Raw genomic sequence first — 19,003 nt, 5'->3', positions numbered from 1 at the left:
AAAATGAAACAGATGATAACTGAAGAAATCCACAGTAACTGTGCTTTTTCAGTCTTATTTACTGGTTTCCTATAAGTTGCACACGGGAGATGAAATAAAGGAGGATACAGATTAAATCACAAAGGAGAAAAATACTTTTGGTCTTGATGCATGTGGTCTATTCATATTCACAAAGAGTATAAACACATGACTACTGCAGTATAACAGTTAAAGGCCCAAATCCACAATCTGGCAAGCCTCCATTCGAGTTAAGTTTCCCTGAGGAATATGGACTCCAATCAGGTATTTGGCTAAGTGTTTGTAATTTATATAATTTTGGCTTGCTCACACTAAACATGTAGGCAAGAAACTTATGTCTGAATATCATCATTCTGAAGCTTATGCATGCCCAAGAGACTTTGATACTTGGCAGATCAGTTGTTCATGTATATAAAAACTTTAGATGAAAACCAAGTATTTTTCCAACACTAGGATTTTCAGGTGTTGCCCTAGCTTCATAGCCCTGTTCTCATCATTTCAGCTTTCATTACTTCCATTAGCAGAAGTTTGAACACAATATCTCAGATGGTGTCTCTGAGTGCCAAAAACACAGACAATTTCTTCATCAGAGGTAACAGTGAGATGGATAGCAACATACACCCTGGAAGACTTCAATTAGCTTTAAATTGAAGGTGTTAAAAAAAAGTTACCTATTTAGTCATACTGAGATTTAAGAAAGGTCCCATCTCTCAGGGAAAATGAGTTACCTTCATTCTCTGTATACTCCAAAGATTTAAAGAGAACACAAATGCCCTATTTCAGTTCCCTCATTCTGCTTCTGCTAGAAAAAGATTTTCCTTTCATTCAGGAACTTGCTCTAGGAGCTGAACTAAGAAGGCATTAAATGTCAAAAGTGTGAGAAGTTTTAATATGGCACCAGAGCCAATCATTTGTATAAAAAGTCCCATATAAATGCCATATGATTTTTTGTATCATTATATCAGTCACATTGATCTGTACTTCAAATCTAAGACAATGCCATCCTGCTGAGATGATGCCTTGCATCAATTATTTACAGTTTATGCAAATTATACTCTAAAACATGCTAATAGTTACAGGGCAGACATAAACCTCAACTGAAGCAGTAAAATTCTAGCAAAGACATTGTTACCCATCAAAATCAGAACAGGGTGGAAACACTACTTAACAACATTCAACGTCATTTTTCATAATCACAAATTCATGTATCCACCATGGAGAAAAGCTGGTGACAGACCTCTACCTCAAGGAGAGGTGAAAGGGAGAGTAGTTCTAGAAACATTAATTTTTCAGAGTGCTTCCTAGAGCTTTAACTAGAAAGCTACATAACATAGTGAAAAAATGAGGAAATACAGTGTGAGAGCAGACCAGATCAGCAGACCTTACAGTAGTCTCTGTGTTTTAAAACCAAAATTAACATATCACTTTAGTGGTACTCTTGGTAAATTACAGTGTCCAAGAACTTTGCAGAAGTCAAGAAAACTTGACCAAAAAAAAGAACAAAAAGGTGCCATCAAGGACCTCTGGAAGTTCTATAAGGTGTGGATGTATGGCTACATGCTGACAGATTAGCATTTATGAACTGCAGCCACCACAATCTGATTAACAAAAAAATGCTTCTTTCTGTACCTCTGTGCATGTGTACATAAATCTGAATGCACCTGCTGTTTAAGGAAATGCTGAAATGAAAGTAAAAGCAAGGCTCCTTTGTGAGAAGGGTAAAAAGGGTGTTACAATGCCATTTGGGCGGAGGGGACCACGTCCTGCCTCCAGAACTCAGCCTGCCACGCATGCACCGCCAGCAGCAGAAGCTAGCCCCCGCAGTTTACACACACATAAGACTTTTGCTCCCTGAATCGGGCCACACACAAAAAAACTAAAACGCTTTAACTCATGAAATACTTTCAGTGTGCCACAGCACAGTATTTCATTTAAAACGAAAAGCATCAGACAGTGCATGAACCCCTTTGGCTACCAGGGTCACTCTGATCACAGCCAAGCAAATATTAAAAATGGCAGCAAGTCTGGAGCAGTATCACTTTCAACAAAGGAGGCACACGTGGAGGAAGAAGCAGTACTCTGGAAGGTATCACAGGCCATGTACAAACGTACAGCACATATACGGTAGGACCCACTCACTGGAATCAAGACAAACCTTGAATGGTGTGGGAGCAAAAGGGTTAGTTGGGGAACAACGGAAGGTAACCCTAATTGGATTCGATACCTCCTACAGTAACAGAAAACAGCAATCCACACGTTACAGCACCTTTGGCAACACAGCATTATTAATGAGTAACTCATTTTCAATTACCGATTCATTTTACTAACCGCAGCAACTTTATTAACTCCATTTATAAATGGACAAAAGTATTTAAGAGGTTATTAAGGACCCTGATGCAGCAAAGTTTCTTACTGTACATGAACCTCAGTTCAGCAGAAGTGGACAGAGATGACAACAGGCCATTCTTATCTCAATGTTAAAAAAGGAATTATGCAGAAACTGCAAAAACATTACGTTTTCTCTCAAAATATGTGCAAATTTTTTTCAGAAATACTTTTGAAAATACAGAAAATACAAGACATCATTTATGTTATTCTTCTACTCTCTTTCCTCAGAACTGTAACAAATACAAACACAGATTTCAAAACCATGCATTTAATTATTCACCACATCATAAATGTTTGTCATACATTCGATATATTTGACAACATGGGAAAATAGACAAAGGGCACAATCACTCCCAAGAGGTATAACCAGCTAGAAATTATTTTATTAAATCAGAAATGCATGCACATAAGAATTAAGCTTTTTTATTGTGCTGGAGGTTAACTCTGTTCCCAATATGAGTAACATGCAGTAAGCACTAACCACAAAAAACAGAATCTAACTTTTTTCGTATTTCCAAAGATGTCAGCATCCTGTTCATGGTGCATTAAGAGAACTTCAAGAAGCAGAGGGAAAATATTTTCAGCATCATAAAATGAAAGCTGCCAATGTTTTTTTTTCATGCAAAAAGAAAAAAAGAGATATCAAAGCTGGAAAGTCCTAACCACATAAAAAGAAAATGAAGTACATATCAGCAAAACACCTCATGCTGATGAGAGAGTTACACTTAGATGGATATTTTAACATATACCAGAGGGACTCATTTTGTAATTGAGAACCTACTTCTTTGGTAGCTCTGATTAGATCAGATTTAGTGGTTATGATTAATAGAGCTGGCATTTTTTAACTTCTTCAAAACTTTTCTACGTGAATGCATGTCTGTATCTTTTTAATTCACTACACAAAATTTCCACTCTAATCAGCACAATATTTTACCCTAACTGGCATGAAAGAATTTAAATGCAGAGAGACACTAATGGCAAAAAAGCACACATATAATATTTGGTGAGTCAAAAGCAGACAGTGTGTCATCATCCAACCTTGTTAGTGTTGAACTGAGAAGAATCAGCAAATGGGTTAGTGCTGCTGAAGACAGCTGGCCTACAGAAAAGACTGTTCTGCAGGAAAGGCAGGGAAGGGTTCTAAAAGGAAAACATAATAGAAACTAAGTAAAAACATTTTTAAATGAACCCTTTGTGACTCATGAAACAAAACATATTTATTTAGCAGTTTGTGTTAACCAAACAAGGTCTGCTTCCTGCAGTTTGCTAGAGACATGTCAACTGAAGCAAAACTGTATTTGCACCGTCTTTGTATCAGCTACGTTTAGCAGAGTGTAGAGGAAAAGCACCAATCCTCATACTTGTTTTAGCCCTCAAAGTTCATAAAGTGCAGAATTCAGCAGCATGAACAACAGAAAATTTACTTGCTGTGCTATTTGTACAATTTTGTCCAAGCATCTCAGCATATGCGATACTCTTACACATTAGTTAATTATAAAATTGTGGATTTCTGGATTAGAATAAACACAATTCTTTGTAATAATGCAGTAGGTTTAGTTTTATTTTGAAAAACAGATTAATTCTCATAATTTGATTTACCTCATGTGGTAACACACTCACTGTGTATTTTGCAAAAGAGAAGGTTTAGTAATATTAGGCATCTCTAAACAGACTTCATATCTAATAATAACTTTTACAGATCATGCTGTATTTGTGTGCATGCATCTATAATTTTCTGAATTTACAGTTTAATGAAACTAAATTCTCTGGTCCTCTCCTTAAACAATACAAAGTACTTTATTATTATTTAACACAAGAAGAGTTTTCATATTGAGACAAAATTAAAGGATGTAATTTGATCATTTATATTCCTTATGCAGTTTTTGTACTGTACTCTATTTTGAGATCAGAACCTGTTTAATCAAGAGGGGACAGATCTGATTTTGCATAGTATGTTGGAAATACTGTTCAATGTATACTTAAAAGTCATTTCTACACTAGGTGTATCCATTTGGCAATTGCCTAAGTATCTTAGGGCTGTAAAATTAACACTGCTGGAAAATAAGAAGCAAAATAAGCGGAAAGGAATGTGAAAGGCTTGCAGCATCAACTGATACATTTATATCATGGTAATTTAATCCAGACATATGTTGCTGTTTAAATATTTTCTTAAAGCATTTTGGTTTTTTTAAATGCTCCTGAAAACAGAAAATACATCCCTAAACGTTTATTCTCAAATATCACTTTGCAAAACGAAAAGTAATGTAATTTGGTAAGACAACATATGTCTTGATTCTACAGTATCTTCAGCAACGAGAAAGCAGAACTGTGCATGAACAAGGTTTCTTCACTGGCGAGTCGCTCAAAGTCAACAGGGAGTTTCCCTACAGTACAAGATTTTCTGTTTACACATGCAATTCACATGATTTTGTCTTTTATAAAGAGAAGTCTGGGAAAAGTAATTTGCCAGTGTAATGATCCTACTACACTTTAACCATTACACTTGTCATCTGCATAAAATTTTAAATTGTATCTTGATGAAATTTTAAACAACTAAAACAAGCATCACATTTTGTATATAAACAGTGAAATCCTAGTAAAAGAGAAAAAAAAAGATCAGCCACAGTAATTCAAAATTTTGCCTTTTGCATTTTGCCATGGTGGCATAGCACCTAAAAACACTACTGCTAGCTCAAACTCTAATCCATGCAACAGCATTGTATCAATATGGACTGACTACTGTGACAAAATATGGAGCATCTGAGTTTGCCTAAACAGTTAGGTTTTAAACAGTGTGCATGAAGTATGCTTTCTTGTACAGCCTAGGACAAGAAAAGCAAATGCTAAAGTAAAGAGCATTTTTTCCTTTTACTGTTTTTTTGCAAAACAGAATCTAAAATAACAGGATTTATTTTACCTTCTCTTTTTTTTCTTTTTTTTTTTTCCCTTTTTTTCAACTAACTTGTGTTCAGGATTTTATTAATGTGTCCAGGATGCTAAGGTATCAGAAACTAGGTAGCATTTCACATAGCATAATGCTGTAGCCCTACAAATTATCTGGGACCATAATCATGGTGATAGATCCTTACTCAGAAATACCCACAGCAGCATCAGCATGAAACACAGACTTAATGAGTAACTGCATGCTAGCAGAACTATCAACTAGCTTTTCACAGCCCATTTGCATTATTTGGGCTATTCTCCAGTACATTTACGATCTCTAATTACTACAGCAGCCTGAAGAAAACAAAGGAGAAGGAACTGACTCATTAGCAACATGTCACTTGAAACTGCCTTGTTAAATACATATTGGTACCATATTAAATATAACTACTGTGTGCAGGCAGCTAGCTATGTGGGTAGCTAGCACATGAATAAAGGCAGGAAATTCCCTTATAAGATGTTGTTATAAAGTACTGATGCAAGTTTCAAAGATGAAGACAATAAATATAATGCCATTTACAAAGACCACAACACAAAGCATATGTACAGTAAGAGCATTTGCAATGTTTCTGCTTACAGAGAAACCAGGGTTTGTTAATAAACAGTCAAGAAAAAAACTACAAGCTTAATAATTGGAAAATAAAGAAAACAAAGAACTACAATTAAAAATAGCAAAGGAGCATTCTCTAAATAAAAGTAAGTTGTGATAAAGTAATGGCATCATTCCTGTCCCAAACTGGCCTAAACATTCAGCAGTGGCAATTTTGCTCACATCACAGCAAATGCAAAAGCCTTATGTTAGTAGCTTGAGTATCAATAACCAACATTCAACAGAGCTTTTTCATGCAACTTTACCTTAGATGACTGATGATAAAATGGGTTAGCAGTTTTCTGCCCACAGGGAGCAGAAGCTGAAGAAGGGCTATAAAGAGACTCTGGCTGGGGAACAAGAGTTATGAGACAACTAGTAAATAAACGTACAGCTTACACAGACTCTACAATGAGGAAGTTTAGTTTCTAGTGATGCAAGCAACTTATATTAAAGCTCAGTAGCTTTTGTCTGCAATGTCCATGCAGCTTAGTGACAGAAAACTTCCGTGTACTTCTAGGTCCTTTCATTAACGTCCAATGAATTTTTTAACAAGTTCTGTATTTCTGCATGCGCTCCTCATACATGCTGTCAATCTCTAACAGTTGGTTTTAGTTAAGACTCCTACTCTGCCCCCCAACAAATTATCTTTCTTGAGGCTTTTCAAAATAGTTTGAGGACGGCGTGCTGGAGGGTAATTCCAAATCCAAATCGATTTCATTCTAAATGGAAATAATACTTAAATCAAATCTTTGTTCCTAAAATAGCTGAGATGGAACTTTCAGGATTAAATATCCCATTCCCAAACACCACCACCTTGAACATTTGTTTCATCTATTACTATGTATTACATCTCTTTCAATATTCTTTATGCTTACCCTTGGTCTGCTTATAATGCTCTGTACCATAAAGACTACAGGATTGCCTGCCTTCCGTATGGCTTCCACAGCTTGTTCATGGCTGGCATCTCTGAGATCAGTTCCATCCACCTGTAATTGGAAGGCCTCATCTTAACATTGCAAGAAGCTACAGGAATCATGAATTAGCTTTTGGTTAGGGAACTTCGACTAAAACCTAAGCCCAAACCTCCATTACTGGTGGAAAGGTTTCTACTGACTTGGCCTGGGATCCCTCACACACAGGTTTAAGATTTCCAAGAGCACTGAAAGGACATCAAGTAAATATTCTCCATGGTTTTAAAAACAGTAAATATTCTCTAAGGTTTTTCAACATTCTTGGTTCAGGCTCCATACGTTCCCCCACAGGCAACATGTATCTGTATCATAGAACAGATATGATAATAAGAAGAGATAAGGTCATCTGAAGAGAGTGGCAGTGTTTGCCACACACCACTTTCTGTAAATCCTATCTCAGAATAACCTACCTCCCAGGACTTTATGAGATTTACAAACTGAAACTTGTTAGGTGCTGGAGGGTCTTTCATTATGGGCTATTATGTCAGTACACTGTGCTTTTTTTCCTTTCTTTTCATTCTTTTTTTTTTTTAAAAAAAAGTAAGATAAGACCAATTTTAGCTACTAGACATTTTCCCCAGAAGTTAAATTTTTAGGACAGAGCTGAAAAGCTTTCTCTCTTCTAGAAGAAAGCATTTACAAAGGATGGCTAAGGCCAAATTTTTGCCTGGTTGCTTTTCTTCATGCCTTCATATGTATTGGTGTGTAAAACAGTTTGTCTTGTGATCCAGGTAAGAACCATGTTATGGTGAGGTTAGCATCGGTAAAGCATTCTCACAATGACCACAATAAAAGCTAGAAGCTAACACACAAAGGTTACTTGTTAGTACAGTTCTTGCACACAAAGTTATATAATAAGGATTACCACCTTTTTAATTGCCTAACTCTACCTTAAACTTAACCATCCAATGTAAATAAAGAGAGAACGAAAACAATCAGAGAGAGAAAATTCTAAACCCATGAGGAACTGAACAATAACACTAAGGCTCTCCGACTCCCCATGTCTGAAATACTGTATGCAGTAACAGAGAGAAAACCCTAGATATGCCACAACTTGAGAATAAATTGTGAAACTGAAATAATCCATTCAGAAACAGTCACATTAGTAACTTAATTTCACTCCCCCACTTCAACCTCAGAGACAATTGCTGCATTCAGGTATTCAGATATAAAGAATGTTTTTTAACTTTGTAGCAGATGGCAAACTGCAATGTAAGTATCACCATGTACAGCAAGCCCAGTCTGATCCAGGGGAAGCACCACCATCTCCATCACCCTGCTTGCTGTGTTCTTACTGATGGACAGCCAGCTAAGGATATCCAGTAGGGTAAGGAGGAGTGCAGTTCCTAATGGCCTGACACTGGAGACAGTGTTATGTCTGACTTATTGATAATTATCACGGGAAAGACACATTCCTTTCAGTGCGTTCATTCTTCAGAATCTTTAAGCGAGAAAGCAGAAGTGGCTGCATGAGCACAGGACTGGCTAAGCAGAAGAGAAATCCAGATAAATTCCTCCCTGCACCACCACTGGCTACGCTATCCTCAGGCATGAGCACAATGCTCTTAATTTCCTCTGTATCAAATCCAGCTTTCTTCATGTCAGGAGGAAAAACACTGTGTCCCCCTTAATTCCTGCACAAGATGCAAAAGAATGATGTCATCTGATTAAGATTTAAGAGGGAAATACGCTTGTCATTTATTTGCATGATTTGCTATTCACTGGCCATTTCTGTTGCTATCCAACATGAAACAGTAAAATTTTTTAGCTTCACCAAACTTAAACTTTTTCTCCTACATATGCTGGCTTTAAAACAGGCAGGTAGAACTGCTGGCTTTGTAGATCCCTGCTCACTCAGTCAGTCCTCTATGCTTTAGGTTGTATATTCAACTTAAAGCTGTCTGCACACAAACATCAGCAGATGGTACTACACTCTGTAAGGCTCAAGTGGTGCCAGCTGGAACAATTACACAGCTGTCGGCCCAGGACCACAGATCCATCTCAGCAGTTCCTGAAATGCTGGGGATATTGCAAGCAAAAGGCACTTGGCTGGTACCTCCACAATCCGATCTCCGGTTTTCAGTGTTCCATTTTTGCCAGCTGGGCTGTCTTCCAGGATGTGCTTGATAAAGATCCCTCTCATCACTTCTCCATTACTTAGACGGCTCCCCATCCCTCGTCCTCCAACAATGCTAATGCCCAGTGACTTGCTAGGCTCTCTCCAGAGTTCAACCCTGTTGTGACAAAACAAGGACCAAAATAAATGAAAATCTGTTGTGATTGTGACAATGCTGCATCTGCATGCAGCATTATGACATCTGGATTTGCACAATGGTTTAAGAACATTCAGAAATAACTTCTCCTTGGAAAGTTTCGTCTTTCCGTAGGAGTTATCTACTGAATTGTTCAGAAAGTCTGTAATTGTGTCTACTGTTGTTTACTTTATTTTAGATTCCAATCAAAACTTTGAATCCTTCTCTTCATCTCTTCTTACTGGCTCCCAGTGGGTCAGCCTATAAAGATAAATTACTAAAGCAACCAAGAACTGCTAGATTGCAGGGATTTAGCACAACGGCAGTAAAAATCAACAGTGAATTACTCCTGCAATGCACAATATATAGAAGTGCAGCAATTCTGTTGTTTTCTTATTCCTCTTAAAATATATTGCAGGGTTCAATTTTTTTTTATTTCAGATGATATTTTATACTGTGCAACTAGATCTACACTTACTTTCTGGGCTGGTTCCAGTTACTGAAAGCTGCATTCTGAAGCTCACTTTCTTCTCCCTCCCCCTCTTCACGTTCTGGAAGCTCTGGGAGTTCCCTGCTGATGAACAGGAACATGCAATTCATTTTTAAAGAACCCACATAATCCCTAGATTTCACTGCAAAGCACTGAGTATTTGTGGTGATAGGTAAATCAAATTGCATGGTATTTAAAAGAAGCTTACGATGAGGCAGTATTCAGTCTCCTTTTCAGGAAGATCAAACACCGATAAAACAGCCTTGTAAAAATGTCAGAAAAATTTGCTAGCCAAAGCAAAAATTGTATGCTGAACAGCTTTTTGTTGTAATGGCTGCTGGTCTAAAGAAAATCATCCATCTTTCAGCTCTTCTAAAATAAAACTTATCTTCCTGAACTGTGAAAAGTGTATGAAAAGAGTTATATCTGAGAGCCCTACGGGAGAAAACAATAAGTCTTTTGACTCACCTGACACCATGTGAAGGAAAAAGTTCAAGTGGCACAGATCCCTCTGTCTGTTGTCCCAAACTGGCCCTGTACTCGTCTAAATTTTCTGCTGGCACATACGTAATACTGCAATAAAATGGGACATGATTAAAGTAGCATGAGGACTGCTGGTCCTATCTTTGCTGGGTGTGAGGAATGGATATGAGGAAGCAACTCAAGACTATTTCATATAGTCATTGACTTCAAAGCCACAATGTTGGTATATTGGGAACAAGGAGTTATATGAATCCTTGTTGACTGCAACAAATACGCATTTATGGTCAAATTAGGTAGCTGAACAGCACATAATCTTCTGAGAGCTGGCCACTCCATTTTAAGTAAATGGTGCTTGAACACCATGAAGTAAAAGGTACTTGAACAGTGGCAAGAGTGTAACAGAGACAATCCAGCTTCGGTCAAAACAGAGATTCCTCGTGCAAAGACAAACACTGAAGGATCTGCAAGGTGTGAAGCACCATCACCATCCTGAATTCTGGCTGAAAATGCTTCTGGAAGCTGGCTTGCAGGACGTTTTGTGCTTTACTGGGTGGTTTTGTATCTATTTTAGGTTTCTATGCTTTTGGTGAAAAATACTGCATGGGTTTGGACATACAAAGATGTTACAGCACACCACCTATGCCATAGGGAGCAATCCCCTGCTCAACTCCTTCCTCCACCCCTTCATGCACTTCCAGCCAGCTTGGGACAGTCAGACAGCCATGTTTCACCAGCCAAATGACATGCAGACTCCTGAAGCCCTGGTGTAACCATGTTTGAATGCCAGAAACAGAAACGGCCCAATAGACTGGGGAGAGAGAACCAAAGAGAAGGAAAAAAAGATTAAGGCATGAAGAATATTTCTTAAAAAACTTCCCTCTACAGGCCAAAGGATGCCATGATCTAAACAGGGCTACTTCAATGGCTCTCCCTTAATGATGCTTTTTCTTCTTAAAGAACTTTAGTCATTTTATAAGCAGCTTAGCTATCAGATCCAAGTCTGCCAAGAAGTAAGGCTGATGGAAAAAGAACACAGAAAAATGGCTGTCCTCCCATTCATCAGATGGTTAAACGAAATATGAACATATTTCCCCACAAAACAGACTGGGCAAAAAAAAAAAATCTTGACCACTTCACAAGGACGTGTAAGCTGCTGAGGAGAGACTCCTTCAGCTCCGAGTCTCTCACTTACTTGGAGCCCTCTCCTGCCCGTCACTCCCTGACTGAAGTCCTCTTCTGTCTGTCACTCCCTGACTGCCACTGATTCCCCCTCTCATTGGTTTTCTGCTGAATATTCACAGCAAGCAGCAGAAGGCAGAGCAAATAAACTTTTATATGACTAATGCTCTCAGTCCAAAACACTCTACCCAAATTATCATAAGAAGCATCTTTATTTGTTGTCTTCGTCTGTGCCCAAGCATGTTCCCTACCTCCTCTCACATCTATCATATCTGGAAAACTGCAGAAGATGGTCATTAAGGAGGTTAGGGTGCTGAACAGAAGGAACTCTCCAGTTCTTTTAATGGAAATTCCTAAATCATCCATATTATCAGGAGCTCCTTTTCCCTTCCTTAAATCTCCTCTCTCTTCTGCTTTGGCCTTTTTTCAAACACACAAGTGTTAAGTGTTTGACACAAATTGTTTTCATTCTGAAGTGCTGGAGAACTAACATACACTATGGAAAAAACACTCAGCAGAAGGTCACTGACTCTTATCTGTCTTTCCTGAGGGCATTCCAGCACTGGGAAACATGCAAGACACACAGCAGTTATTCTGCAAAGCCCTAGCAGTGAAACAGAGAGAAGCAAGAGGGAAAGGAGTTTTTGAAAATAATCATTACTACTTCTCAGCCATCTCCAACTCCAAATGCACTGAACTACAGCAAAGGGCTAGCATTATGGTCACAAAACTCTCACGAGGCAAATGCTGCTGCAGAAGCACCAACCAGTAAGCCCACAAGAATACCTTGCTCTACAAAAGCTAGGAGATATGCAAGCTGCATTTCAATGAAAGAAAATGTATCATTCATCCAGTTACATTCATCCATTTCATCCCAAATTCATCAATTTTCACCCTATAAAAAGTAGGAAATAATGTATTTTCCCTCGAAAGACAGCTGCAGTAAAGAAACCAGAATTGCAAACAACATTTCTGCTGGTGAGAAGGCTTGGACAATGCTAAACTGCAGCTGGAAGCAAAGTATGGAAAGGAGAATGGCAGGCTCCTAAAAAGGAAACAGATATGCCTAGATACAGACTGGATGTAGACAGCAGAGTGTGATCACCGATAGCAGAGTGTCCAACATCTTTCAACTCTTGTCCAGTCCTTTTGTGCAAGGAGCGCATGGCAAACAATTATGCAGGGTTCCAAGGTCCAAGGGTAGCAGTAGTCCTTACTTCATACTTCTGTGCAACATAAGCATTAGAGACCAGCTACAGGGGAGGCAAACCATATGCACTCCAACTTCTGGGATGCCCTGTCCGTTTTTCATTATATGCATGAATAGCTCACATTGTGCTAGGACATTCAAAAGACAGCTCAAAGGATGCTCTGAAACACCCTTATATGCTACTTACAAACAACTCTCAAAATCTCTCTTAGGTAGGTAAAGTTCCATTACTGTGTACAGCACAGGAACAGGGAAGAAAAGAGGTTCCCTCCATCATTTTTAAAAATGCATCTAAAATTGAGCAACTGAATTACCTAATTGATTTCCACAGATGGAGTCAAATTTACATAGTATCACTGGGAGCTGTTACGTTTTAGCTCTTTGGAAAATTACATTATTGCTATTCTAGTGCTTAAATACAGTTCTAATTGCCTAATTTTAAGCACTCAAAGGAACATTCAATATGTTTTTAACTGTTCATGCTTATCTACAACTAAACTTCAATAATGCTTCAGCTACTTCATAAATATAAATCAGAACACTTAGTTGCATTTTGCAAAAAAAATAGCATAGAAAAGAAAACTAAATTACATGGATCAAATGCATGAAAAGGTACATTCTGTGCAGGAGTTCACCTTTGTTTCTTGCTCATGATTTCCAAAATTCAGTTAACTGCAAAGGCTTCCCTAGCTGCTCTTATTAGATAAGCTTTATTAGTGATGTGACTGTCCTCCTCCCCTCTCTCCTTTGCATGTTATCATTGAAATGAAAAGTTACACAAAAAACCTGGCTCTGCTGAAAATTAGAGTTTTCGGAAATATGTATACCAGAAAGTCATCTTTGATAAGTGGCTGGCTGTCCTGCTCCTGCTTTCTGTGACACAGCAATGCCAGATTGTATTGAAGACCTTGGATTTTTATCTGCCAAGAATTTTTCCCCTGTTTAGTACTTAATGGGCAGACATCCCACAGTTATCAAACCCATTACTTGCTGGATTGCTACTGTAGCTCACTTCTTGGAGGTCACAGTGAAGTCTGAAAACATCCAGCATCATCCTGAACTGCTCAGCGTGTGACCGGGGTGATGAGGGGCCCAGAACAAGAAGGGTGTTAGGTTCCTCTGGTCAACTCTGTTGACCCTTGTGGTGTAAAGTGGAAATAAAAATCCACCCAGGCACCTGAATGGTTCTTCTGCAAAAGGGACTGATAACTGCCTTAATATGGTCACAGGGAAGAGAGTAAGAGAAACAAGTGCCAGGAAATAGGGATGAAGACACAGAAAATAGGAAACGAGTAAATGACTGCTCTACTATTGTGTTGCATTTCTTATCTGCAAGAGAAGTTAAAGTTCAATAATTCCAAGGGTAAGTATATGCAGGGTTTAATCACTTCCTCTCTTTCATAGCTCTACAGCTTGAAGGAGAAAGCGTTCTGGTTTCCTTTCTTGAGAGCTACAACCACCCTCCTCCCCCCAGAGATATGCACTAGCAATGAAAGCAGCGACAATGGAAACACCAAAGGGTGTACATATGAAAATATCTTGTAAACACAACACTGCATGCAGTACAGAGGAACATTTATCACATGCTTGACTGAACAGCCACACAAAACCTTGAAACACCAACAAACCAAATAACAAAGTATGGAAAATGTTCAGGACAAATTACTGTCATTAACACTTAAGGTCTAAGTTGAACCTTTTTATACATGAAGGAAGTAAAATGTAAGTGCCACGGAAAATATGACACTGAGATTAATCCAGATATCAGCACATCATACTCAAGCCAATTCTAGCAGTGAACCCTGTACACACACACACACACACACGTGCTCTAAGCACGTCTAGGGTGGCTGTCATAGATAAAATTTTAAAACAGCAGCAATAATTTTTTAGAATACAGGTGCTTTCATTCCAGTCTTAGGAAGTATGCTCCAATCTTCAAGTTTAAAGCCATATATATACACATATATATATACACACACACTCATACCTTTTTTAAAAAATATACATATATACATATGCACATGTGCAGCCACATGTGCATGCACAGACACACACACAAAGAGAGAGAGAATATGTACCTATATCTGGATATATCCCTGACATTACTATGGATGTCATAAAAGCATGGGATGATTTTACAGACAAGTTGCAACATAGAGCCATAACGAGTTTCTGAATCGCCAATACTCACACATAAAAGAGGGCCTGATCATCAGCAGGTGCTGGAGAAGATCTAGAATGTGAAGCATACGATGCAGCATCTTTTTACAATGGTGTTAACAAATGTCAATGTCTCATGCTGAATGCGAGAGGCATACTTATGTAGTTAAAAGTGCGAGCTGCTTTTTTTTCTCCTTTTTCTTTTCTTTTTTTTTCCCATTCCACCTCCACTTCATCTACACCTCCCCCAGAAAGCATCTGCTCTTTATTATTGTCTATAGCAGTGATTATTAACAAGCACAGAAAATGGAATTGAAATCTATCTTTTATTTCTTGATCAAGAATTCATCCCCATACTTTAGGCAGGTGAATTCTGATTCAGCTCTGTAATTATCTGACAGATGTTACAAGCAGCTGCCGCTGCTGAGCACAAAACCCTGGCTATTATTACAGAAATGTAAGAGCTCCTGGCAAGGTGGAGTGAGAAGTGAAACAGAATGCATTCTGGTAAGGCCACACATCTGGTTTTCCACACACAAAGAGGAAAAAAATTAAATACCTAAGTCTGAGACTCTGATTGCTGGTTCTTGAACTATTCAAAATCAAATTTATTTTAATAAAATAAAACAAAGCCTTTATGTGGCAAGTAAGAACAGCTTTATGTTTTCTAAGCAAATAATGTTTGCCACTGAAACACAGCTTTGAAATTAAAATACTTCTGTTTAATTACTTTGGGGGGGCACCCTGCTACCCCAAAAAAACTCAGTTTAAAAGTTAAGGTGCCAGCTTTGTAGCCCTGTAGGGATAAAGAGGAATGATATCAAGATGGCCACACCTGAGTGCTTGTTGCACCCTTGCTTCCTGAGGAACACACCAAAGAGATTCAACTTGCTTATTTGAAATGCTGGCCCTTAAATCGCAAATGCTGCATGGTAGTGCATCTATATAGCTGCATATCCCTCTCTTCAAACAGGAAGAACTATCATAAGATAATGCTCCATATCTCCAAATTTCTGATTTGGGACATTACCCACACATTTGTATCACAATATTTTTCTGAGATCCTGTACTGCTCCTGAAAGTACAAATTACAGAAAAGTTTAATTATGCTGACTAGTTTTGTATCAAAACTATATAGGCCCAAAAATATTGTCCTTATTCTTGAACGACTCCTTTAGAAGCTACCAAAGAATTTGGTCTTTCAGTTCTTTGAAGTGCAGAAGCCAGCTTCACTTTAAACCCTCATTATGGGAATGCACTGAAGAACATAAATATAAAATGAAATACAAAAATCTTAAGAATATGAATAGCAACTGCCCCTTTTCTGTGAGATCTTTCAGTAAGGGGATGCACTTTTCTCTGGAAACTCTGAATATTCACATCTAAGACAAGATTTTGGTATTTCTGGCATATCTGCAGAAGATTAAGACTACAAAACAAAACTTACAGTTACATAGTGTAAAACGCAGCAGCTATTAAAGGATAAGCACAAATAATGAACACATTTGTGTTTGATCACGTAACTATGGCACTAATAAAAGACTCCTCACAGAAGAACGGTGCTGTAGCACTTGTGTATCTAAGCAGACGTACACACACATGCATGCGCACATACCAACCGATTTCAGTCGTGGCAGTTGGAACTATAATACAGTTTGAAAGCCTACAATAATAATCAATGTCACATTTTATCAACACTGACTCGCTCATATTCATGACAGCATTGACAATAATGTAATTCATTATATGAGCATATCTCATTATTTAAACAAGCTTGTATTAAATGATAATCCTAAACGCATGACAGCTGTGTGGCAGACAATTAAACCTACCACCCACAGTGAAGATACTTGGCCTACCTGTTCCCAAAATGCCAGGTCTCTTCAAAGCTAGAATACTTCTGGGGAAGAATGGAATGCCCTGCAGTCCATTTTGAACTGACAGAAACCACACAGTTACCTGCAACCGCACTGGGACTGAACCGATCCCTTTCCAGGCCATCCTCTTAAATAAGTAGGGGCTTCTATTACCAACAGCTCTGTTAATTCCACTTGCAAACTGATTCAATCCATGTTACCATGGGTTTGACAAAAATAGCTACTAGATTTTTTGAGCGGTAAACGCAGCAGTGGAGTGTCTAGAGCATCCTCCACAAGCTTAGGAACAACCTCATTTCTAGATGGTGCATGTGGGCAAAGTTAACTCCACAACCACAACAGCTAGAAAGAACTGCACTTTAAGGGAAAGTTAATTCTGTAAATCGAGTGAACTTGAGAAGAAACTTTCTCATCAAGGAAGAGGATTTTTCAAAACTTGTATTAACTACTGCAAGTTTAAAGTAGTAGTCCCAAAAGCAGATACTTATGCACTAGAGCAATAGCTCCTTCGTATGTACTAACAAAAACTTGGAAGTGACTTCACAAAACAGAATGTTTCTGCTGTTTGTCACAAATGTACTGAAAATGTTTTAAGTATTACTTTTCTGCATTAACATCATGTGTCATACTTTCTGTCTGGCAGCCAAAACCAAAATCTATTACAAAGATCTCCATGAAATGAAATCACTTGTGCAATGGCCCAACAGTCCACCTTTGAGAAACACAAACACCTTGAGGAAATCCTTACTTTCTTTAGAAGAGTCACACTATGAATGCATAACTCTGACTAATCCCATTCCTTCAATGAAACCAGGCAGGGCAGTAATGATTATGACTACTAATGACAGTAATAACTTTTCTAAGAACATCCAAAGCATCTCACACAAGTGATTTTATCTTTCAAACCCAGGAAGCTGTAATCTGAAGGTGAATTATCCATCTGAAGCTGTAACTTAAAGGTAAATTCATGTTGTAAAAACAAACAAAATTTTAATTTAGAATACTTACATAAGTAACCAAATTTTGATTATTGATTACTAGCCTCTTTCTACCACAATTCAGCATCTAGCTTTACCTACTTTATATCTGGTCCAATGAGCGAATGCCTCCTTAGCATAGCCCGGGCTTGTGCATTGGTTAAGTTAGTGGTTGACTCTTCATTAATGGAGAGGATGCAGTCCCCCACACCAATCCGTCCATCACGACTTATTGAGCCTCCATGGATGATGCTGCGGACTATCATTCCTGAGCCATCTTTATTGGAACTTACTGTCATGCCTGTAGTGAAAAACACATGAAACAGTAACATCTTTGAGCCTCAGCTCTGAGTGCCAAGAAAGAGAAATGTAACCTGGGGCAGGGAAGGTAAAAGCCAGCCAGCTGACATGCCAATGCCAGCAAGCCTATAAATGTTGCTCTTATTCTCCCTTGTATTTCCTTCTTCCCAACAGGAGATAGCAGTTACAAATCACAATCACAGTATCTTTACTTTACCTTGTGTCATTTCACAAACTAGGCTCAATATAAAAAATACTAAGACAGTGGAAAATTTAAGCAGAAAATAAACAAAAAAGGTAATGAAATTGCTTCTAAACCCGTCAAATCTACCACTCTTCTGGATGGTTCCCAGTGTTTATACACGACATTTCAGTTTAGTGCATGATGGTTCTCTTTGGAAAGGAGGTGAAATGATTAAACAGTTAATTAGGAGCATAGGGCCAATACAACCACACACTTATTTGCAACAGAAAGCCTGAATCAGATCCCACTGAGATAGCGGCTGCCTTCCCGCTCTCCTAGATGGGCCATCGCTTAGGCCTTCTGACTTCTGTGAGAGCCTGTGCACCACTGATAGATGCAGTCCACTACTTGAGGTACACCACGATCCCACCTGTGGCAGAGCAGGATGCTACTTCTTAATGTTTATACACACCATTTAACTCCACTTTCTTTTCACTAATGGGAAATGAGACAGAGATGCTCCTCCCCCCCTCCTCCCCATGGGGACTTACTTGTGGTGTTGGGCTTCACATGCCTTTGTGACTGTTCTTACATGCATAAGTTGTCACTTATTTTCAGGGCAGTTGGTGCTCATGAAACCAACCCTGATGACAGTCCCAGGAAAAACTGTTCTTCACTAAGGCAATGGAAAGGTAGTTGAAAGGCCAGCACCCTGGAAGTCCACTGGGTGGACACTATCTTAATACTGCCAAACTAATTTTTCTTCTTTTTTGTGCACTAACATTGAGCTTTCCTCTACTAACAAGATGAAGCCACTGAAGTAAGAGCACCTTATAGAGGAATTGGAGCAGGAGGCTGTGACTACCCCACTATGTGTTCTGGTTTTGCCTGTAAACATCAGGCTAGCAAGCACTGGGAGTGCAGTTGTGTGTCTGCAAGCCCTTACCTTATTGTCCAGACTCTGAGTGGAAGGAAG

The 19,003-nt window shown here is 38.6% G+C and overlaps 1 protein-coding gene across 21 annotated transcripts in view; it reads right to left on the bottom strand.

Moving 5' to 3' along the window:
• The window catches only part of MPDZ (multiple PDZ domain crumbs cell polarity complex component), a 101,224-nt gene that overhangs the window by 25,238 nt on the left and 56,983 nt on the right, over positions 1-19,003 (bottom strand). For 8 of the 21 annotated variants that reach the window (XM_087741888.1, XM_087741890.1, XM_087741894.1 and 5 more), the window contains 9 exons: positions 17,646-17,844; positions 14,721-14,762; positions 10,123-10,227; positions 9,643-9,738; positions 8,969-9,146; positions 6,817-6,927; positions 6,205-6,288; positions 3,445-3,546; positions 2,174-2,245 (listed from right to left, as the gene is read on the bottom strand). In XM_087741888.1, the coding sequence (XP_087598014.1) occupies positions 2,174-2,245; positions 3,445-3,546; positions 6,205-6,288; positions 6,817-6,927; positions 8,969-9,146; positions 9,643-9,738; positions 10,123-10,227; positions 14,721-14,762; positions 17,646-17,844 (989 nt within the window). The remainder of the gene's footprint in view (positions 1-2,173; positions 2,246-3,444; positions 3,547-6,204; positions 6,289-6,816; positions 6,928-8,968; positions 9,147-9,642; positions 9,739-10,122; positions 10,228-14,720; positions 14,763-17,645; positions 17,845-19,003) is intronic. The other 13 variants (XM_087741899.1, XM_087741902.1, XM_087741906.1 and 10 more) reach the window with 9 other exon arrangements.

Source organism: Nipponia nippon, unplaced genomic scaffold, assembly GCF_047370975.1.
Source record: "Nipponia nippon isolate SJK-2023a ecotype South Korea unplaced genomic scaffold, ASM4737097v1 scaffold_8, whole genome shotgun sequence".
NCBI lineage: Eukaryota > Metazoa > Chordata > Aves > Pelecaniformes > Threskiornithidae > Nipponia > Nipponia nippon.
The sequence above is the reverse complement of the archived record's forward strand: the minus strand, read 5'-3'. Positions and strand labels throughout refer to the sequence as shown.